General features: G+C 42.0%; 1 protein-coding gene across 2 annotated transcripts in view; it reads left to right on the plus strand.

Annotated features, from left to right (window-relative positions):
• POC1B (POC1 centriolar protein B) overlaps nt 1-6001 on the plus strand; it is a 138231-nt gene extending 132230 nt beyond the window's left edge. The window contains exon 12 of one of the 2 annotated variants that reach the window (XM_019742145.2): nt 5868-6001. In XM_019742145.2, coding sequence (XP_019597704.1) covers nt 5868-5954 — 87 coding nt within the window. In that variant the 3' untranslated portion in view covers nt 5955-6001. Of the gene's footprint in view, nt 1-555; nt 2078-5867 lie in introns of those variants that run through there. The other variant, XM_019742146.2, reaches the window with a different exon arrangement.
• Nucleotides 6002-24003: the final 18002 nt, after the last annotated feature.

Consider the following 24003-nt stretch of genomic DNA (forward strand, 5'->3'; position numbering starts at 1 on the left):
AAATGAGATAATTACACGATACACTTAGCATAAGGCCTAACTTATAACAGGTGTTAGATAAATGCTACCTTTCATGAGTAGAGTTTGTATTATTATAATTAATGGTTTATCTGTATGTATTTTTCATCCTGTTCTCACTGAATTGATCAGTTTGTATGGGGATGGATGGACGAGGCAAATGGGTCATGGAGAACTGAGACTCTTATTGTTAGAAATTCAGAGGGTGCTGTTATTAATATGGCATCAGTATTCCTCCTTTTAGTGTTTTTGATATAAAACAATAATTAGGCGTGCTGTGTGCTCTCTGGATTGCTTCCTATGTCCATCCCTGCCAGGAAAGGAAATGCCCCACTGGAAATCTTGTTTTCCTGAATGATCTCTGAGCCAGGGGGAAAAAAAAGTTTTAAAAATAACCAGTTTGGACAAATGATGGCAGCAAATTACAGGGGAACTGAGTTTCTAGGAGTGTGTGTGTGTGTGTGTGTGTGTGTGTGTGTGTGTAAATGTTCTGTATCCCAATCAAAATATTAAAGCCCATGTCAATCAAACCCACAGCAGTGGAACACTTTGTGATCGATGAAAAAGTTGATGACGAGACAGTTGGAAAGGGCGATGTGAAGACCATGGTGCTGACCTGGAAAGGGGAAAGCCTGGCTTCCAGTGTCATGCAAGCTCGCTGAGAACACTTGGGAAAGTCGTGTGAGCCTCCGTCTTCTCATCGGTGAAATCAGATTACCTCTTGTTCAGTCCTTCTCACAGGACTAAATGAGATCTGGTGGGGAAATGGCTCTGCAAAGTCACAGAGCATTCCACAAATGCAAGGGACTCCTTACAAGGTTCCAAGTGAGAAAAACAAATACTGAAAAAAGTCATTGAATGTAAAAGCTTACCTGAAAGAGTGTCCTTCTTTGGATTTATTTGAAGCCAGCAATTTTCTGTTTTGATGTTCCTTATGTGAAGGGTTTGTCTAGCTAATTGCTACTTCGCACACACAACCATTTCCACCTGGAGAGGAAGGATATCCGCTTCCCCTTCTTCTGGTGGTTAGAACCGGGGACTACCTGTGGGCCCAGCAGGTCTGAAATTGAGTTTGTTTCTGTCTCCCTCCATTGGAACTGAAGCTCCTCAAAGGCAAGTACCTTGCCTGCCTGATTTACCAGTACCTGGTACAGGATCTAGTGCCTGGCATTTCACAGGTACTCAACAAATGTTTGTCGGATGAAGAATGCACTGTCGGATGAAGTTCTTCCCCATTGTGATGCGAGAGTGGCACCGGCAGCAAAAACAAACGATAAAAGAACAAGAAATTTCAATAGGTTGAGGTGAATGGTAAATGTTTAAGGAACTATGCACCCCTTTCCCTGACTCCCTCTGGCTCCCTAAAATCCATGAAGAGAGAAGGCTGGTTATTGCTGATGTAGGATGCTTTTCAAACCAAAGCTGAAATAGCTTCACAAGGATGTGACATCTTAGGGATACAAAATGCCATGAACAGGAGACGCTGCTTATAGGAAAGTAAAATACAGTCTGATTCTTTTTCAGTTGCTGTCATGCAGAAACCGTGGTTCCAGCTGACTAAAATTGCTGCCTAAATGAGGGAATGAGGATTTTCTGGGAAATGTAGGCTCCTAACAGAGCGCTGTGGTTTGAAAAGGTTCCCACGCAGTGATTTTTAAAATGCCGATTGACCTAACTGCAGTGGCTACTTTTCCATCATAATCTGTTATGTAATTATTGTTGCAACTTGGGCACGGCATCTTATAAGACAGATTTAAACTTACCCACCTAGACCAGCACCACTGACCTTTTTCTAGAATTTGTGGCGTTCATTCAGATTGCATAGGTAGAACTAGAGAATCTGGTGATTTCAACCAAACTAACCCCAGGAACATTAACTCAGGGTCTCCTTTGCCTTCCCAGGCTTGCAGGGGATACCATACAGCCAACATCTGGGATTTGAATGGTTTAAGAAAGATTGAGTTTGGTGCCTTAGTAAATGTTTGACCCCAAGTGACTCTCCTCACTTTCCGAATTTTGACCTTTACATTGCATATTGGAGCCCGTAGTATCTGAAAAGCTATTTTAGTCCAAATTCTCTGATGGAAATAACAGAAGCAGAGTCTGAATATCTCAAGCAAACAAATAAATGTATTGAAAAGATACAGAGGTGCTTACAGAACAGAAGGAGAAGCTGAGAATCTGCTTTATAAAAGTATAAGAGAAACTCTAGGAATAATTCAGTTTCCTCAGACCATTGCTACCAGAGTAAATGATTTAGGACCATTTCCAGTTCCTGTGTCATTTCTATCAACATCAAAATTCCAGGTCAAGAGCATCTGATAGACCTAGCTTCAGTCAGGTATCCAACCTCGCCAAGGCCTGGATAGGGTAAGGTACCATGATTGATAGTCATTCCTCCTATAGAGGAAAAGTCATTTTCCAAAAAAAGAATGAAGGCTCTCTCTCGGCAGCTGTTATGGCACCAAGGCTTCCCTTTGGCAGGGGAAAAAGTGGGGCAGTTCTTAAGGCGGAGGCGTGGAGGTGGGTTATACTGTTTTTAGTTCACTATCTTTCAGTTCTCTCTCAGAGCTTCCCTCTCCTGCAAACCACTAATTAACACATCAGGCATTCCCACACCGGAATAGCACAAGCTCCTCCTCAGGAACAATCTGGGATGTGTGAGCCATTGAGAATTTTGGAGAAAGGGCAAAGTGGGTAAAAGGAGCGCCACTGCAGACGGGAGGAGTGGGTATTATGTACTCCTTTTGAGTTGCTCAGTTACGTGGTTTCAGTTCTCTTTAGGTCAACACGTTTTTTTTTTTTTCATTTGAGAGAAATATTTCTACTGCAGTATCTTGAATTTTCTACGTGTGATATACTTTTTTTTAACTTTTATTTATTATAAGTGTGTTTTTCCAGGATCCATTAACTCCAAGTCAAGTAGTTGTTTCAATCTAGTTGTGGAGGGTGCAGCTCACTGGCTCATGTGGGGATCGAGAACCGGTAACCCTCTTGTTAAAAGCACCGCGCTCTAACCAACTGAGCTAAATGGCCCCCCTACCTGTGATATTTTTAAATGTGAAGAGAAACTGAATATACAGTAATAGCCAACAATGTTCTTTTTAATTCCTTTTCCTAGGACTGACCACTGTAAAGTTTTTTTATTGTATAATTGATAACATGGGTAATGAATTTAAAATATTCTTTCATTGATGAGAACAACAACAACAAAAATGAGAGTGCCAGAGAAGAGGAGAAAAGTTATTGGGCAGAAAGTTCTACCCAGCACCCTTGAGGCAACTTGCTCATTTGAGTGCTTGTGGACTCTCCAATCTTTGATCTGTTTTGCCCCAGGGTTTCCATATAAGTTACCTCCTAGGCAATACAAGCTAAAGACCCATAATGCACCCAGGATTTCAGCCCAGTGCATCCTAGAGTGGAACAAAGCACAATACACACTAGAGAAGAAATCTCTTCCAACTCAGTGTTATGCCAGTGTAGGTTCTAGTTTGGGAAATACCTAATTCTGTTGCTGTTTTTAGAACTACATATGTGTTGTTGCTACCTTAAACCTATTTCTCACATATAAAAAAAAAAATGGGTGGGGTATGTTTTATGTAGTTCAGTCAAAAGTTAACAATTGATTTTGATTTGTGTTGAAGCAAATTGGTATGTTCATTCTGCTTTTTTTCTCTCTTCCCTTTCAGTTCAAATTACCTACTCTAGTACTGCAAATTTCCCTCATGCCTTTATCACTATAAGCCACAAAAGCAGAATGGAACTCACGTTCATTGGCCACCTGTCACATGACAAGCATTGTTCAAATGTCTTTGCATATATCATTTCATTTACATTTATAGCATCTTCAGTGAACATATGTAGAACCCGAGTCCCAGAGACGTTGAGAAAAAGTATCCAGAGTCACAAAGCTAGTCATTGGTGGGTTCATATTGGAACCTATATTGGATTTCAAAGCACATTCTTTTCATGTTATTATGTCAAATCAGATAGTTAGATATCAGCTTATCAAGAACAAGTAAGCGTCCCAGAAACAAATGTCATTAGGAGTTTCCAAAGGCCAAAACGGTGCGAGAAGAAATGGATGAATGGAAGCAGAAAGAATCTTGTATCTGAGCTACAGTCTCTTAGTTCTCTCCCTTTCCCTTTTCCTGCAGGAGTACCCAGAGGGTGAGCAGACTATGTACTACTGAGTTCAGTGTTGAACAATTGTAGTTCAGGAAGAAGGATCACTGAAGGCTGGGGCTGGGGTCCGCAAAGTCATTCGGAAAGCGTGTAGACTGCACAAAACAAAGCTTTCGTTTCAGTGGATTTTGATTCACTCTTTCATACAGTAAATACTTATCATATGTGTGTATGAGTGTTTATGAGAGGCCAGGCAGACAAAGATGAATAAGACATGGTTCTTCTGTCAAGGACATCAATGTCTACTGGGGAAGAGAGATGAGGTAACAAGCTATCGGAATACAGCGGGATGCTAGCTATCATCTGCTGTACTTGGATGCCCCTTCTATAATCAACATATTGTAGGCACACACTGATTTTTGACCATTCATTATCCACTTCACTTTGATTTCCTTTTGAATGATTGCCTCTCCCCCACTGGAAAGTCTGGTGAGACTCTTAAATCTAAGTGTCCTCATCCCTCTGCTTACCAGCAAACAGCCCCCGGACCCAAACTGGAATCACGTTCACTCCCTGTATTTGGAATCTTGAAAAGAGGATTGAAAGATAGAAAAAAATTCCCCAGAAGTGACAGAAGATCATTAATTCTGGGGTAGGGCACTGACAACCCCGTTGAATGGCTCCTAGACCTATCACACCCCCACCTCCACCAGTTTTGATCAATTTCTGAGTCTTGTCATCCATCCTGAGAGCTGACAGAAATTCTCCTAATAAATCCCCATTGTCCAACAAGAAAAAAGACATGAAAGATCCCCTTGGTGAAACATGGGTTTGTGGGGGCAAGTCTGAAAGCGGAGAGGCCAGTTAGGAGGCCACGGTAGTAATCCAGGTGAAAGATAGTAAGAAACTGCCTTTGGTGGCTGGAGAGACAGAGGAGGAAAGATGGAGTCCAGAATCAAGAGGGAGCTGGTTGAATTTGGTGACTACCGGACATAGAAGGCCAGAAACATAAGAGTAACATGAGGAGTTTTGCAGTGAAACAACAGCTCCCCTACCTCTTTTCTGTTGATCTAGAGGGTATGTTCTGACCTGTCCTTGGCTTGGGCAGCATTTTCTTACTTGCTAAGGCTGCCTTCATCTTTCCTCACCCTCCCAGCCCTGGGATGAACACAACACTTCCTCCTAAAGAAATCATCTTCATTACTTAGGAAACTTGGCAGGGACACCAAATGGCTCTTTTCATCTTGTCTCCTAGGCCCCAGGCATACATGTTCAGTAGATTCTTGGAAATAGTCCTGGACAGCACGTAAGTCCTCCAACATCCACAAGCAAACTCTAATGATGACTGTGTGTCACAAAGATGCTCACTACCTCTGTGATCCCACTGACGTTCTCGTCTATGTGACCACAGCCCACATAGTTCACATAGCCTCACCACGCCTGCAGGGACGCCAAGGTGCTGTATGATATCAGCTCTGCCACAGAGGAAAGGGGTTCAAGTACTTGCGGTCACGCAGAAAGAATCCAGCAGCACTTGGCTGTGCAGAGCTGGACTTGGTGAACTGTGCTCTCCCCTCTGGGGGGGGGGGGGGGGGGCGGCACACAGGATGCAAGCAGACAGCAACCTCTATGAGTCAGTGCCCATGCTGCCTGCCTGTCCTTTGCACCAATCTTTTGAACCAATGAATACAGTAACACCCATATCTACGACCTCTTATCTGCAGGCAAACAAGCCAGTAGGAAAGTTGTGCAAGAAGCTGAACAAACATCCACAAGAACGATGGACTCCACCCTCCCTAAGAAAGCTCTAAAGCCTGGATTTGGAGGGGCTCACTTCTGGGATGGAAAAGATGTGTTGATAATGGCGCTAGTTGGGTCTTCCTTTAGTTTATCTTATTGGAAAATACCTTGGAACCTGACTAGCTTTAAAAAAAATAATAATAATAAGATTAACATTTTAACAAACATATCAGTGGTATTTGAAATACCACACTATTTCTTGGATAATTTTATGAAAAATAAAAAGATATAAATATTGGTGTGTTCTAGTAGTTTTTGGAATCCCAGCATTTTCAAAACCATATTTAAGGTTGTCCAAGTAAAAAAGATGCTACAGACACTCATATTGTGAAGAAAGTCTTGACAGGAAGTAGAAGGAAAAGAAACAAAAACATCTCACTTACAATTTATGCTCCCAGGCAATTATTGTCGGATGATTAGATTATTGTATTTGTTATAGCGTGATCACCTGTATTTCATTTCAAATAAATTTTTTTTTCAGTTTCTTTGCCAACAAAGTACACTTGATAGAAACACCTCAAAATCAATTTATACTACTTCACCAGTTTTATGCATTTTAAATTTAGGGAAACAACAATTAGGATATTTTCAATGATGAAAAGAACTCCATGAAGCTGCCATAATGTCAAAAGTTCCTGGCTCTGCTAACACTTATGTAATTGTTCTGGGAACCCCACACACCGGAATAGACCTACAATACCAGGCATGACTCATTAAATATTTCTATGCACATACTCTATCTCTCAAATGCTCTCCTGTGGGGATTTATTTTTTCAAAAAAGGAAAAAAGAAAAAGTAGAAGACAAAATATGGTGCATCGAATCCAAAAGTTCTTTCTGTCATTTTTTGGAAAGTACTGCTTCGCATGAGAGCATTAGAAGAGGCTGCTGTTTTCATTAGTAAAGCACCCAGATGGGCTAGCATTAAAACAGGTTGAAACTGTGAAATTCTTCCTGAAAAAAATAAAATAAGAATAACATGAAGATCATGTGGGTTCTCAAATTTCCAAATAGTCCTCCCTTCCTCTTGTGACTTTATTCCCAAGTTTGTTTTTCTAAAAGTTGTGGCTGGTAGCATATGACTGGTGTCCTGCTCTCCTTGAGCCATGTAAGGAAAGTGATACATGCCCTGAAATGCCAATCGATACAGGCAGGCCTGGGCCCCCCATACCAAGGCTCATTGGTAGCATACACTCCAATGGTTTTTATCAGATGCCTTCTATAAGTCCAAATGCTTCAGTGGAATTTACCAAAGCATATGGCATAACCTGTACCCTAAAAAGCACAAGTTTGGTGCCACTTTCAATACTGAGGTAGTGCAGTTTTCATTAGCAGTAGTCAGAATTTAGGAATTCAATCAGTGAGCCAAACAGGGTTTGTGGAGATGAGGGTTCTGGGGGCAGTTCCACCTGACAGTTGAAACAGGTTGCAGAGGGGAGTTTTTGTTTAGGCAGTAACAGGGCAGTTCGGCCAAATGGTCGTCATCAGAGACTTTAGACAAGAGGTTGTCAGTCTGTGTTCCACCCGAGGAGGGAAAGGAGAAGGAATCTGGCAGCCAATAACCATCAGTGGACCAAGCAGCCCGGAGTGGGGCCCCCGGGCCAAGGATAGGGCTCCGGGAGAGAGTCAAGCCTTGGGGTGGGCTAACAAGAAAAGGCAGAATTCCAGTTTTAGAGAAACTGAGCGGCAGAATGTGGAGGAAGAACAAGGTGGAACCGCAGTCTGTGGAACTGGAATACAAGGTAAAGTCTGTAACAGGAATACGAGTAAAGTGGAAACCTGGTAATGGAACAGGAGTCACAACAGAACCCGGAGCCCAGCGGACGGCACACTGAGCTACTTATACACGGGACCAGCACCGGGTGTGGGACTGAGCTGCAGGTGGGACTCCATAGCCCCAGCCCAGGGTTGAGCCTGAATCCAGGGGAAGGAGCCAAGCAGATGGTTGGACACCACTCACGCCAAAGTCCTTGTGGCTGCCAGCCCCATATTCCCCCTGCAACGTCATTCCTTTTTGTAAGCTGTTTCTGTTGCCTGAAATTCCCAAGCCTAACTGCTCTGGCTTCTCATCCTTCAGGATCCCATTCAAAAGGCATCTTCTCTGGGAAACCTTCCTGGCTCCTGACACTTACTACAGCTGGTCTTATCCTATTTTTCTTTACACATCTTTCTCCCCAGCTAGCCTTCAACCTTCTTGAAAAATGGGCCTTGGCATCTCCGTAGACCAGCCTAGGGCCAGCACAGCATAAGATCTCAATAAATATTTGAAGATAAATAAATGAATGGAGTGACTGAACAATTCCCTGAATGGAGTGAACGAGTGTTTATTAAATGAAAATCAATCGATCAATAAACAGGGTCATGAATGAAGTAACTGTTAATTCCATCTGTTGACAAGGGATACAAAATAATAAGAGTTGCTAACATTTATGCACTGCTTGCTGACTGTCCTGGGCTCAGTCCTTTATATAATTATCTTACTTCATCTTCACAACAACTCCTCAAAATGCAATTGCTATTATAACACCCATTTTACAGATGAGAAAATGGAAGCATCATGCTAGAGTCTTTAACCCAGCAATAGGACCCCTCACTTCTTGGGCCCTTCACGTGCCAAAGGGGATCTTGTGGCTGGTAGGGGTGGAGCAGGAGGCATCATCAGCCTGTACTTCTCTCTCTGCCTCCCCCTTCCTCCCCTGTCATGCATTAACAAAAGAGGATGTCCCATGAAGTTCTATTGCCAGGTCCCACGCGATGTCTGCCCTTCCCTTCCCAATGGGCAGGCGAGGCCACACTTGCATAGGCCAGAGTTCCCCGAGTTCTCCTTTGAGTTCTTTACCTGGCCAGCCTTAGGGTGTAGGATGTAGCAGAAATTGAAGTGAAATGATAGGGAATTTTCATTTTCACCTGATATTTGCGTATCTACCTTGTTCCAAGGACCACATAAAATACTCTACATACAATATCCAATTCAGTCCTCACCCCAACCTGTGACCTAGGTGTCCTCATCCCCCAACAGACAGATGAGGAACCTGAAAGTCCCAGAGGTTTAGCAATTTGCCCCATGTCCCGGAAGCTGGAAGCACAGTCAGGACACGACCGAGGCCCATCTGCCTCCAGTTTGGTGCAATTCAATAAGTGTCTTCTGAGTACCTTCTACTGGAGAGGCTCATCCCCTTCCCAGGCAGCACACTGCCACCAACACCCTTTGGTGTCAGGGACACAGCCGTTATCACCTTCGCTGGCTATTGGTGAGGGTCTCCTTTAAAGCATGACTTAGGAGCAGCTTTTGGGTCTGCCGATCAGAAAAAGTCACAAAGATCCCGTTCACTGGTGTAAAATTAGAGACACGAGCCACCTGTGATGGTGGGTAATAACATGAGCAACGTCTCCAGTCAGAAAATTCAGCCTCCTTCTCCTGACTTTTGCTCCTCTCCTCTGCTGTTCTTTAGTAACCCGTGCACTCACAGTTTACATGCACTCATTTTGGTTGGCCTGACCCTGATGGCTGATGATAACCTGTTATGAAATGATGCACGAGGAGGAGAGAGGAGAGCCCAGAGTCCACACCTGCCTGGTTTGCTTTGTGAAATTCCAGACTGTTTAATCTGCTCTACCTCATCCTAAGGACTCCAGATTCCACTTTTCGTAATGACTTTCTCCTCCTTAAAATGCCTACAGTTATCTTTAAACGTGAAAAAGAAGAGATGAATCATTTGCAGGAAATGGGGGGAAGAGACATGTGGTTAGAACGGCAGATGGCTGAGCCTGTGGGTACAGAGCTGTCTCTGTTGTTCCTTCCACCACCCTCTGGAAGTGTACATTCATGGGGGGGGGGGGCGGGCAGGACTGCGCAGGCTTTCAGGTACGAACATGTAACCCCACATCCGCTCGGATACTTCTCTGACATCTAAACTCCAGGGAAAGCGGGAAACTCAGTCTAGGCTCAGATTGGACTATTTATTATCCTCTCCTTGAAGTTTTGACATTAAACCTTCTCAAGGTGAAAAACTACTTCCAATTAGTGGCAACAGAATTTCTCATGCTGTCTTTTTTTCTCCTGGAGGATATGAAGTAAGTACTTGAATATTCTTTCTATGCCACTGTGACCTCATATGGAATTGTCAACTGCCTAGAGGGAAGCTAGAGGAAGAAGACTATTCAGAAAAATATACACATTAAGCAGGAGAACACAAATTGTTCTTAGTGGGGCTTTTGGTGCTAGGGATGGGGAAAGGACATAGAGATACTAAGATCTCAGAGATGAAGGGACCAAAGTTTTGCCAATGCAAACAAATGTGCCTTATGGGATGTTGATTTTAAGCTGGCTATTATGGAACAAAACACTCAGAAAGAAACGTTCACCCTCCCCCTTCTACCTGCCTAAAGGAATTTAAATAGAGGACCTGCTCCATGAAGGGAGATATCATCACAGATAACTATAGTTTAATATAAGCTAATGTGTGATAGAGAGGAACCTCACAGGCCCGTTTGTTCAAAGTCCTCTCTGTGTCCCTTTGTTAAAGATGGCTCAGCAAACATTTATTTACCAAACATTTGCTTTTCCGTCTTCATGTGAATGGTCTTCCTGCCCTTTGAAGTCCCAAACCACAGCCCCCCAACCACCCCCTTCTCCTTAGCTCCAGATGGCATGTAAACCTCAACTGCCCAATACTTCTTTGGGTCTCAGTATGACACCCCTGAATGTATACTCGTATAACATTCAACATGTTTCTCCTGTTAATCTGTCTGTGTTACTTTGATCATTAGCTCAGCTCGAAGAACTGAGAAGGTGGGAGAAGAGTTGCTTTTTTTAAGCCCCACCAGGACATGTGCGCAGGCTGAGGGGTTGCTCCCCGAACTCAGCTTCTTGCTGTAGGTATGGAAATGACACCAGCTGTTGGCAGTTTCACTTAGATAACTGAAATAAGTCGCTAGAATCCCAAGAATTCAAGGGAACATACGTTTTGAAAACTGACTTTTTTCAGAAGGCTACATTTAGGTCCTCCTGTTACTTCTACGTAAATTTCCAAATGTCATCTGGCTGTATGTGCTAAAACCAGTGATTGTTGTTGTTTTATTTTTAGATGTATGAAAGTCATTTCATTCACAGACTATCTCACTGACTTATTTTCCTACTTCCATCACCACCATCTGCCCTCCCTCCCCTAGACCCATACATATCACAGGACCCTGTTGCGGGCACACAAGTGTGCAGAAAGAGCTGATCATTTGTTTCCTTCATACAATAAGGGTATGGTAAAATATGAATCTAGAAGTTGAGATGTTTTTAGCACAAATTATTATATACCACGTAGAAACGAAGCATTGTGGCTGAGAGTATTTTTTATTAATTAACACTCCTTTAAAAATCAACTTTAGTAAAAAAAAGTCTTAGATTACGAATGAGTGAACTTGGGGTGGCCAGATGGCTCAGTTGGTCAGAGGGCAAGCTCTGAACAACAGGGTCGCTGGTTTGATTCCCACATGGGCCAGTGAGCTGCACCCTCCACAACTAGATTGAAGACAATGAGGTGCCACTGAGCTTCTGCAGGGGCGGCGGGATAGCTCAGTTGGTTAGAGCGTGAGCTCTCAACAACAAGGTTGCCGGTTCAATTCCCGCATGGGATGGTGGGCTGTGCCCCCTGCAATTAAAGATTGAAAAACGGTGACTGGACTTGGAGCTGAGCTGCACCCTCCACAACTAGATTGAAGGACAACGACTTGGGAGCTGATGGGCCCTGGAAAAACACTTTTCCCCAATAGAAACAAATAAAAAAAAAAATGCAAGGAAGAATCCTATACAGTATACTGGAGAGCGATCTTAAAAAAAAAAAAAAAAAGAATGAGCAAACTCAGTCCAGAAATCAATCTGAATAATCATAAAACATATTTCAGCAATCATAAATCTTGTTAATAATAGAATTTCCACTTCCATATTCATTATGATCTGATGACTCATTTATCCAAAAGTTGTTCATACTAACCTTCACAAAAGCACGAATTCTTGGATTCTAAAGAGCTTTAAAACTGTTCTTCATAATTTAAAAACATGACTGTACTAATTTTTGTGCCTCTCAAGATTCCCCAGCCCCACCTGACCCCCAAGCCTTGGCCTCTTCCTGAACAGACAGCCTCCTGAGAGGCCCGGCTTTGGTGAGACCACATCACACCTGCTGAAACAGGAGCCTCAGAGTCTCCAGGGCCCAGGTCTGACCTGCCAAGACTCATGCCCTTATGGATGGCTGCTCTCCCCCCAGCTCTCGCAGGTTTCCTGATGGCTCCCTGACGTGGCTAAGTAACAACCCAGAAGTGCTGGAGAGTTAAACTTTGAATCAAGGGATTAGAGGTCAGGAAGATAAGTCCTTCCTTTCGCCACCCCCACCCCCACAGCCAATGGATTGCTTCAAGGTGAACTGCAAGATGAGAAACTGGCTTGTATTTCCTTGTGAAGTTATGGCCAGTTCCTCAATACACCATCTGGCATTTCTTTCTTTCTTTTCCTTTCTTTCCTGCCTTACTCTCTTGCTTACTTTTGCAGCCCTAGGATTGCACCTTCCAACATAGCAGACTAGCAAGTAATCTTTGCCTCAAGTTTTAAGGGAATCTGGCTAAGACAATGATCACAAATAAAATCACATGTTATATCTTAAATATGGCCTCCTGCCTACAGTCAATTTTCCTCTTAGTAAGAAAAATGAATGGAGATCTAAAATCCCTATTAAGGTAACTAGAGTTGCTCTAGTGAAGTATCTCTGAGTTGAGACTGTGTTTCCTAAGTCTCGTCCCTGTGTCCTGTGAGTTTTAGCTTACTCCAATAGGACTGGACACACAGTTCTTCTCTGGGATTGGCGGCTTCTGCCAGTTCGGTGTGGTGACCCAGGACAACAGACAGTAGCTTTTCCTATACACAGTCTGGTATTTACAAACCTACTCTCTGATCTCCGTCTTACTATCATCGAGATGCTATCTTCCACCTTCTTTGTGTCCTTATCTCCCATTTCAGAAATTCAGCGAATTCCTGATACATACTTGTGATAAAGCCAGTTCAAAGTAATGTTCAAAATCCTTTTGATTCAGGATCGTCTGTTTTGTGAAAATATGTATCTTTTAATCAGCAGCTGCAGCTTCTGAAAGCAAGGTGATATTTGGGGATTGTAAACAAGACCCTTTAGAGACACAAGTCTTTCCCAGACTGAGAAACAGGAGTAAAGGGACTTTTTCACTTCTCTATTTAATGGGCCAGATAATATCTTCTTATGGGGTCTGGGGGTAAGAATAGAGGCTTTTAGACATTTAGTGGCATCACTCTCCTTGCTGCTCAAAAGAAAGATGCTACAAGAGTATGATTAAGGCTGTTATTTTAATGATGTAAAATTCCTCAAAAAGTTTGCATAGGTGATAATGACGTAGACAGAGCAGAAGACAAACAGCTCTTACGTGATTAAAACAAAACAAAACAAAACCAGGGCTGCTTTTATTATTATTATTATTATTATTATTATTATTATTTTTATTAGTTTCAGGCATACAACACAATGTAATAGACATTTACACCCCTCACAAAGTGATAATCCCCCCTCCCCCAATCTACTACCCCTCTGACATCGTCTATAGCTGTTACAGTTCCACTGACTCTATTGCCTATGCTGTACTCCACATCCTGTGTCCCTATATATATTAAATTATAGTTGACATTCATTGTTATTCAGCTTTTTGGACCCTGAGTGAGCGTAAGGAGTGAGAGCAGTTTTCATGACCACACGAGATTTAGAATGAGTTAAGAAGGAAAAATCAGACATCACGAGTTACGTATCAAAGTGTGCTTTCGGATTATCAAGTGCCTCTACATTTTTTCTATTTGAAACTAATGATTGAGTAATGGTATTTAAGTTCAGTGGCTACAGTGAACTTATTGAGGACAAATAAGGTATAAAAATAAAATAGGATTTTTATTTCATTTATTTGTTTACCCATCAAAATTTTATTTATTTACCATGTAAAGAATGTGACTAGTTCTCAGGAAATTCAATAGCCTTTAAACATATGAAAAGATGCTCAACCTGACTCTTAATGAGAGAAATACAAATTACAGTTACCATGAGATATCGATATTCATCTATCAGATTGGCAAAAAGTTTGAGAGTCCACTGTGTCAGCTAAGGTATGGGGAAAGATATTCCTGGTGGGAATGCAAACTAGTTCAGTCTCTCAAGGGGGCACTTGGGTGAAATCCATGAAAATTATAAATTCACATACTCTGACCAAGCACGTCCACATTTAAGAATTTATCCTACAGACATACTCACATACTGAGTGGATGGACGCATAAAAAGCATATTCACTACAGCCATTGCTTGCAATGGCAAAAAAGATTATAAACAACCTTAATGTCCATCAATAGGAAGACTGGCTAAGTAAATGATGCTACGTCCATGCAATGGAATACTACGTAGTCATTAAAAAGAGTGGGGAAGTTCTCGGTTTTCTGATACGAGCCCATCTCCAAACTGTGTTTAATGAAAAATCAAATTGCACTCCTGTATGTTTAGTCTGCTACAATTATGTATGAATAATACCAGTAATATTAAATGTACAGGCTAGTATATGCATAGACTCTCTTTTTAGGAGGACGCAGAAAAATTACTTAACAGTGGTTGGTTCTAGGGATAGAAACTAGGTGACTGACTAGGTGAGACGTTTACTCTATCCCACTTTTTTCCTTCTGAATGTTACTCCATGCACAAGCAACACCTATACTAACTTAACTCAATAATACTTTATGTTTTACGAGAAGAAAAACTGAATAATTGATGTAGACATTTGAAAAAAAGGGCTTTCATCTAATGTATAGGAAAATTATATTCTGTAGTTTTAAGTCACCTAGCAGCAGCATACACACTTTTTGTTTTTCATAGACTTTAGTTTTTTAGAGCAGCTTTAAGTTTACAGTGAAATGGAGCAGGAAATATAGATATTTCCCATACTCTCCCTGTCCCCCATATATGCACAGCCTCCCCTATTGTGAACTTCCCGCACCAAAGCGGTACATTTGTCACAACTGATGAACCTACACTGATACATTATTATTAGCCAAAGTCCACAGTTTACATTAGGGCTCATTCTTGGTGGTATACATTCTATGGATTTTAACAAATGTACAATGACATGTATGCACCATTATAGTATTGTACGCAATAGTTTCACTGCCCTACAAATCCTCTGTGCTCCACCAAATCATCCCTCCCTCTCACCCTTCAACCTCTGGTAATCACTGATCTTTTTTCTGTCTCCATAGTTTTGCCCTTTCCAGATGTCATATGTAGGACTCACATAGTAATTAGCCTTTTCGGATTGGCTTCTTTCATTTAGCAATATGCATTTAAACTTCCTCCATACCTTTTCATGGCTTGATAGCTTTTTTTTTTTTTGGTGCTGAATAATATTCCATTTTCTGGATGGACCACAGTTGATTTCTCCTTTCACCTACTGAAGGACATCTTGGTTGCTTCCAAGTTTTGGCAGTTATAAATAAAGCTGCTTGAAACATCCGTGTACAGGTTATTGTGTGGACGCTTTCAACTCCTTTGGGTAAATACCAAGGTGCATGATTGCTGGGTCGTATGATAAGAAGATGTTCTTTTTTATAAATTGCCAAACTGTCTTCCTTCCAAAGTGGCTGTACCATTTTGTACTTGTTGTCACTGTTTCCGATTTGGGTCATTCTAAAAGTGTGTGTGGTATGCCATTGTTGTTTTAATTTGCACTTTCCTGGTGACATAAGCTGTGGAGCATCTTTTCATGTGCTTACTTGGCATCTGTATATCTTCTTTGATGGGGTGATCATTAAAGTCTCTTGTCCATTTTTAAATCAAGTTGTTCATTTTCTTATTGGTGAGTTTTAAAGAGTTCTTTGTTTATGTCGGGTAACAAGTCTTTATCAGATATGTCTTTTGCAAATATTTTCTCCCACTCTGTGGTTTACACATTTAAAAAAATATATAAGCGGATAAGTCACTTTTAAAGATCGAATCAGAAATTAGAATTATCGATGGCCACATTCTTTATTAATAAATGGATAAATCGGGGCCGGCCCGGTGGCTCAGGCGGTTAGAGCTCCGTGCTCCTAACTCCAAAGGCTGCCGGTTCAATTCCCACATGGGCCAGTGGGCTCTCAACCACAAGGTTGCCAGTTCAATTCCTCGAATCCCGCAGGGATGGTGGGCTCCGCCCCCTGCAACTAAGATTGAACACGGCACCTTGAGCTGAGCTGCCTCCCGGATGGCTCAGTTATTGGTTGGAGCACGGGCTCTAACCACAAGGTTGCCGGTTCGACTCCAGCAAGGGATGGTGGGCTGTGCCCCCTGCAACTAGAAAACGGCAACTGGACCTGGAGCTGAGCTGCGCCCTCCACAACTAAGACATAAAGCACAATAACTTGAAGCTGAACAGAACCCTCCACAACTAAGATTGAAAGGACAACAACTTGACTTGAAAAAAAAAAAAAGTCCTGAAGTACACACTGTTCCCCAATAAAGTCCTGTTCGCCTTCCCCAATAAAATCTTAAAAAAAAAAAAGTTTAAAAAAAAATAAATGGATAAATCTTTATTACTTCCCTTTACAACTGATGCTGTGTTGTCAGCACAACCATGAGTCTAATTATTTTCCTTGAGTTTTTTGCAGGAAAGAAATCTAACCAGTAATGGATGAGTACATGCAAATGCAGACTGTAATGTTGTGATATTTAAACTGCCCATAAAATGAAAACTAATGTGTTTAAGGACTAAAAAGGCTTATTCTTCTATAATTTGTAATCTCCCAGTTGCTTTGTGGCAAATGTCAGCGTAAGTTTCCCAAGAAATGCATGTTAGGAGAGAACAAATGAATCAGAATAATTTACTGTACCAGAGCAACTATTTCCATTTGAAGAACTTATCATTTATCGCTTATATAAATGTACCTCAGAAAGTAGCATATATTATCTTCTTTGTATGTCTTCCTGACATGTCTCCTTATCATACAGAGGACGCCAAAAAAAATGTATACACATTTTAAGAAAGGAAAAAAACTGTATTAAAATTGTAATACTCAATATATATCGATAACAAAAGATGAATACAAGTCATGTGTATACATGTTTTTAGTATCCCCAATGTATCACCCTATAACCATTTAGTTTTCATGTATAAAATAAAATACTGAGGAGTTCCTCACTGTAAGTCCACATTGTCCCGTCCTGGGATGGAAAGACTGTCAGTTATCTAACACTACTGTCCTTTTCAATCTTGAACTTTGATACTGTTTTAATGGCACACTGAATGCTACCTTTGTAACATTCTCTCTTAGGTCACTGTCCCCACCTGTTAGCTTCTTGAGGGGAGTGTCCCCATCGGTTTATCTTTTTATCCCTTAGAATATCTTACACCAACTCAGCAGACATATCCAGTATGGATTTTTTTTTTTTTTTTTTTAAGGTAGAAGACAGTGTCACTTTGGCAAAATTTAAATCACTTTCAGTCTGTAGTACATTCTGTGATTAGACACCAGTGCTACTTTTTCAAAAAGAGGAGAGAATTCTGATGGGGTGCTGGGAAAGTGAAATGGAGATCTATTTTTCAGAAGGGGCCCGGCAGCAGACGGAAAAAGACACAACCAGGTACCCCTTGCTATAAGGATAGACTCCAAGACCCAACACTCAAGGACAGCCTGAAAGCATTTTACCCAACTCTTAAGTGACCATGTTTCATTCCTTCTACTAACATGCTACACCCCTACCCCATTTGAGCAGGAGTAATGGGACTTTTGTTTGTAATAAAAAACAATGGGGAGACGGGTCCTTCTTTACAAAATCTCACTTAATGGAAAAGTGTTTGTAGCCAAATGTGTTGCAATGGCATTTTCATCCTAAAGGCAATGGGCTCTTGTGTTAGAAATGCCACTTCCAGGGTAGTGAGCGTGGGGAAAGTTGGCAGAAGCTTCCCGCCAAAGAGTATTTCAGATGCCTTTACTGAACTTCAACTTTTCTGTAGGTTTGAAATATTTATAATGGAAAGTTAGGGGCAAAAGGCAGTTTCTCTCCCCGGAGAGGGTTATACCACTGGCATTTAGGACAGCATTCCCCCTTTCCTGGCTACAATTACAAGGATCTCTCAGTACCTCCCTGTGTGAAGAAAAGTGTTTTGTTGTCTTCTATTAATAGGGAGGGATTCTGAGTCACACAAAGACTAAGAGATTTTCCTAGCCCCAGAAAGAAGAGGAATGAAACAAAGCGGGATGATTAGCATATTATTTTAGGAACAGGACAATTGTGGGGGTATAGCATCATTTTCCTAGACAATTGCAATTGCTTCCTAATTGGTTTTCCTGCCTCCAGTTTCTTTCCTCTCCAGTCTACTCACCCTTTTGTTCTCAGAATCACATTCTGAAACCATGCCACACCCCTGTATAAATATCTTTTTGATGACATCTCACTGCCTAAAGAAAACCCCAGCTCCTCAGCATGACATCCAAAGTCCATGTCTACCTAGGTTTAAAGTACCTTTCCTATGTTCTTCACCATTCTGCACCCTCCATACTGCTCAGCTGCACTCCAGTTGTCACGTATGTCCTCACCTCCAAACCTTTGTTCATGCCGGCTGTCTCTGTAGCCCAGGGTGCTTTCTTCTCCTATCTCCCTGGAATGGGGAAAAGGGAGAAATCTACTTATCCATAGGGATCTAACTCTGGGACCCTTTCCAACACCCAAGGTCGATGTCCCATTTCTCTACTTGTTCCTATAGCACTTCCTTTCTATTGCAATTACCGTACTGCATTTGTTTTGTTATATCCTAGCTACCTGGGCATGTGTCTAACCTCCCCAGTAAGACTCGCTTTGTTACAGCAGGGCCTTACTCATTTCTATATGTACAGCAATCATTTTAGTTCTAGACACACAGTGGGTGCTCAATAAATGCTTGATGCTGTTATCAAGAGAACCTTTCTTTTAGGCGGATGGACAGGCAGATCTGGGTCAGTTTCAAGCCTCCTGAAACAAAATCAGAGTCCGTGCCAATCCAGGAGTTAAGCATACAGGGACAAGAGATTAGTTATATCTAATGTTGCGCTTTTCTGTGAGTTAGTCCTGATATTTATGAGTAACGTGTACTATGTGAGTCACCCGCCCAGGTAACCTTCAAGAAAACGTCTATACTTGACTAGAGCTGGGGGCTGAGGAACCCGGCTATCTGGAACATTCTGAGCTTCTCAAAGTGTGGCCCACCTGCATGTTGCCACTGCTGGCTGCTGGACTCAAAGACCTTTGCCTGGACCCCTCTCTAGACCTTCTAAATCAGAGTCCCTGAGCAGGAGGTTAGGGTATGGACTAGGAGCAAGTACTTCCAGGTGTTTCTAAACATTTCATGTTGAGACCCATCAGTCTGGCTGGAAACCTCTCCCTGGGCAAGGGGAATGATGGGGGACAAATGTTGTGAATCCTTCTAGGTCAATGGTTCTCAGCCTGGGTGCATACTATTAGAATTCCTTGGGGAGCTCTTGACATGCTAATGCCTCCGGCCCACCTTACAAAATGTAAATCAGAATTACTGGGGATGGGACTTGGACACCTATATTTTTCAGAAGCTCTGCTTCTGAGCCAAGGTGGCTGTTGGACACACGTCAGATTATTTTGATAAAAATCAGAGGCTTTTAGTGGTTAGAGGGCCCCAGATTTAGGTCACATCCTCACTGCACTCTACCTCACTCTCACTACAAAAATAAATCTCCTACCAAATTTAACTAGATGAAAACATCTGTTTTAGCAAGTAGGTACAGTCAGACAAACTGTCCTTCTCTCTAGCCTCAGTTCCTGGATTAGCAGCACCTCGCACAAAAGGACCATCTGAAGGAGAGGTGGCAATGCTCCAAAATAAACAGCAGCAGGTTTTGGAGTCTCACTGGGGGCAGGCTCCAAGGTGAAGCAAGGGTCAGAGGCTCCAGTGCTGGAGGCTGGGTTACATACACAGGTGGGCTGGCTGCCTTCTGATCTCTTTCCTAGTCATGCAAGAACCACAGGTCCTGTCACATCTCCTTCAACCATCACATATCATAAGTGCCACCAACGTCAGCAACAGAAATAATTTTTTAACATCCTTTATGCTGAATTTAAAAAAACCCACAGGTCACTAAGTTGAGCCTAAGGTACTGATTCATATTTAAGAATGTCACAGCTAATCATCCATCCCTAAAGCGTTAGAGTACTAGGGCAGTTATACTGTATTACTTATCATACAGACAATATAACAAAAGGGCAGAGCGATCCCATCATAAAAGCCTTTGCCTTGGGAAACTAGTTAAGTGAGGGTGGGGGGAGAGAGGAAACAGGAAGGGCAGGCACGAGCTAGCAAGGGTTTAGACTTCTGGGGTTCGGGTAAAGAATCTAAAACTTTGGGTGGGCCCAGAGAAAAACCTGCTGGGAATACTACAAAAGACGCACATTTATCATGCATTTAATAAAAAATAACCTTGGACTTCTACTTGTGCAAAAATTACTACAGAAACTGTGCCAAGCAGGTGCCCTATTTACCTAAGGCTACAATGTGGCCTCCAGCACAGCAGCCTTCACCCAGTAATGGAAGATTCCTTCCAATCACGGGAGCGTGGCTCTCATACCCAACTCTCACCTCCCACCCCACCTTCCCCCTTCTGAAAACCTCCTGCTGGGCACGAAGTCAGAGGAAGGAAGAACTGCTCAGAGGACCAGACTCCTGAGATGCAGGAGGCCTTAAATGCTTCAGTATGTAAATGGGTGCTCCCATCGGCCACTGGGAACCCAGACCACTGAGAAAATAATAACATCATTGGGGTCACTAGACTTGCAGTTCCTTTTTAGCAGAATATGCAGCCAACAGGAATGGCCATGAGTTGGCAGCGACGGAGGGGAGCAAGTGCCTGCTGCTTCAGCAGGCAGGTCCTAGACTGCTGGGAAATCCTTCCTAAGTCACCAGCGTTCCAATGTCCCCAATTTATCCGGGTCTCTCTGCACATTGAGAAATTTTGATCTCTGGCTGCTTACATCAGCAACCAAGAGGTGGTAAAGCAATATACAATGTTCTTTAAAAGTTTTGTGTTGTTTTTTTCAAAATCTTATATGGATTATTTTTCTATTCCTGAGAACAAAACTGACACTGTAGTGTTTTCCATTTTATAATCCATTTTCAGCAAGGTCAATAAACATTTAAGAGGTGTGTGTGTGTAACAATAAAAACAGGTAACTCTCAATGAATTGTTACTATTTCAAGACTGTTCCTACCACCACCTCAGGGAAGATGTAGATGCCTGATCACTGTACTGTACACCTGAAGCTGAAGAATAATGAATGTCAACTACAAGTTTATACATTATGTATATAGTTACAAGAAGTGGAGTACAGCATTAGGAATAGAGACAGTGGAAATGTAACGGCTCTGTGCGATATCAGACGGATAGTGGATGGGGGAAGGGGGATTGACACAGTGTGAGGGATATAAATAATAAATGTCTAACTATTACATTGTTTTGTGCACCGGAAACTAAAAACAAACAAACAAACAAAACAAACAAACAAACAAACAAAAAAACTTCCTACCTCTACAAAGATGTCATTTATTCCAATAGCCTTGTGATATGTTATCCCTATTTCACAGGTGAGAACACTGAGGCATAGGGAGATTAGGCGAGTTCCTGCAGAATCACACGGCTAGAAAGAATTAGAATTCAGGTTGGTCTGACTCCAGAACTCCCAGTTTTGACCAGTAAGGTGAAATGTTAACAAGTTATGTAGAAACTGCCATTTTATAACAGGTTGAATTCATAGCAGGCTGCATGAAGTCATGCTTTAGGGCCACTCTTACTGAGTAAGGAGCAGAATGTACTAGAAAGGCTTCAAAGGGACTGAGATGTGAGTTTGGATTCCAGTGTAATTACCTGACATTTGAGCCCAGCCTTCCCCACTATAAAATTGTGGTAATGGTATATCTGCTTTGCATTTATTGTGGCAGTTAGATTTAACACTGCAAAGCTGTGGGTGTAGAATAGATTGCAGCCATTATGTTGCTGTTTTCATGATATATCCAAATGTAACATTTGTGATTAATCTATTAAATGGCCCAACTGCAGTACTGCTTAGACTGGAGTTTGGAGGCCCCTTGGGCTCCACCAATATATTATTGAATCCCTGAGTTCTTAAATTGGATAAACTGAACTAAAGCATTCCTTGTATTGTGGACACACATAGTCATTTCCACTGATTGCTGGGGCTAAATGGGCTGGCAGGAAATAGTACCTACTTAGAAAAATAATTAGTTCTCTTACACAACAGCTATCTGTACTGCTCACACCTGAGTAAATAAAGGAACACAAGAAGAGGAGAAAAGTCACCAGAGGAAACATAGCCCACACAAGGAGGCAGATATTCTGCATGTAGTTGCAGCATGGCCAATGTCCAGGATGCTGCACACATGCTGCTTCATGACATGACCAAGGGAAGTCTCTGGAAAGATGAATACATATAGTTCCTCACCTCCGTGGAAGGCAATGTAAGCCTAATTTCCCACTAAGGACCATCCCTGGAGCTTTGGAAATAGTACATTGGGAAGCAAAGTGCCGTAATACTCTCTCCTCCCCAAATACAGGTTAGTGGGCTGGCTGTACTACAGAGATGCCAACTTCCTGAGGATTTCTTACACATATGCTTTTAAGTTCCTACTTTGTGGGAAAAAAGGATAACAGGGAAGAATCAATGAATGTTTTCCCACTGGAAGGAAAGGGACTAAAGCATCCGAAAGAAGAAATCACCATTGTTATCCTTAAATGAATTTTCTTGCTAAACACTTCAAAAGAATATTCTAGATAAAGTCTCTATGGGACACTGAATTTAAATTAATGTGCATTCTATTAGGTGATGGAAAACAAAAACACAAGAAAGCTGATGAAGACCATAGTTTTTAAAAGCTTAGCCTGATTGGGGCGAAGGTCGGAATTTCACAATCATTCCCATTTTTCTTCAGGTCATCATTCTAGCAAAGTGTGAAAAACTCCAACCACTCCCTAGATGTCACTGGATGTGTGACTCTGGCACTGCTGCATGTAGGCCAGCTACCTGTTAGTGGCCATCTAACCTAGCCTGCCTTTTCCCCACTCCTGCATTCTTGGGGAAATCATCAATCTGCTCTCAGTCAGATCCTGCAGCCCCTCATTCTGGGGCAAGGTGTGTGGAGCTGCCACGTGAGAAGCAGTTTGATACCAAACCAAACTGCAGTCATAGTTTTAATTTGGGGCTCATATTTGAAACTCCTTTTGGTTTTCTCTGTGCCAGCCTATCCATGTGTAGAGCCTGAGTTTCCTATTGTCAGTCCTTTGGGCCTATTGGATTCCACAGCTCCTGCTGTTCAGACATAACTTGCTGTCTTTTTGAGGCATCTGTCAGGAGACCTCAGCACGAATTTTGTGAACCCCATATGCCATTCATTTTAAGTCAGACTATTTCAAACATATTTCTCAAATGCAGTTTAATTCTATTGAGCATTAGCTGTTCTGAAAGACACGGTCACTTTCAGGGCCTCCCTGGGACCTCTAAAAGTGAATCTGGAATATGCCTCAAAATTACATTTTCAGTCAGACCTTCCAAAACACTCCCTCCCTATTAGCTGAAAATCTGTTTAACTATTTTTACATGATGTGTTAATAATGTCTTTGTATTCATAGAGATTACTCCAAGAAGATTAAAGGTCATGCTAACTCTTTTAGGTCTCATAAATCTCAAACACAGGAAAATTCCTGCAAAGTTGGAATGCTTCTCCAATAGCCAACCAAATATGGATAACCGAAAGACTTACTTTCAAGCAGCTTCCCAGGGGGAAACGCCAGGAAAAACTCATGCCCGAGTGCTCTGTGCATGCAGACATAGACACACACAGAGAAATCGGGATCTCTGAAATTGCTTCCCTGCACTTACCGGTAGACACATATAAACGGCACCCTAAGTAGGAAACTAAGGCCTCCAGAAGTAAGGAAGCCTGTGCTTCTTCCGGTTGCTAGAACTCCTCT

Source organism: Rhinolophus sinicus, linkage group LG02, assembly GCF_036562045.2.
Source record: "Rhinolophus sinicus isolate RSC01 linkage group LG02, ASM3656204v1, whole genome shotgun sequence".
Classification (NCBI taxonomy): Eukaryota; Metazoa; Chordata; class Mammalia; order Chiroptera; family Rhinolophidae; genus Rhinolophus; species Rhinolophus sinicus.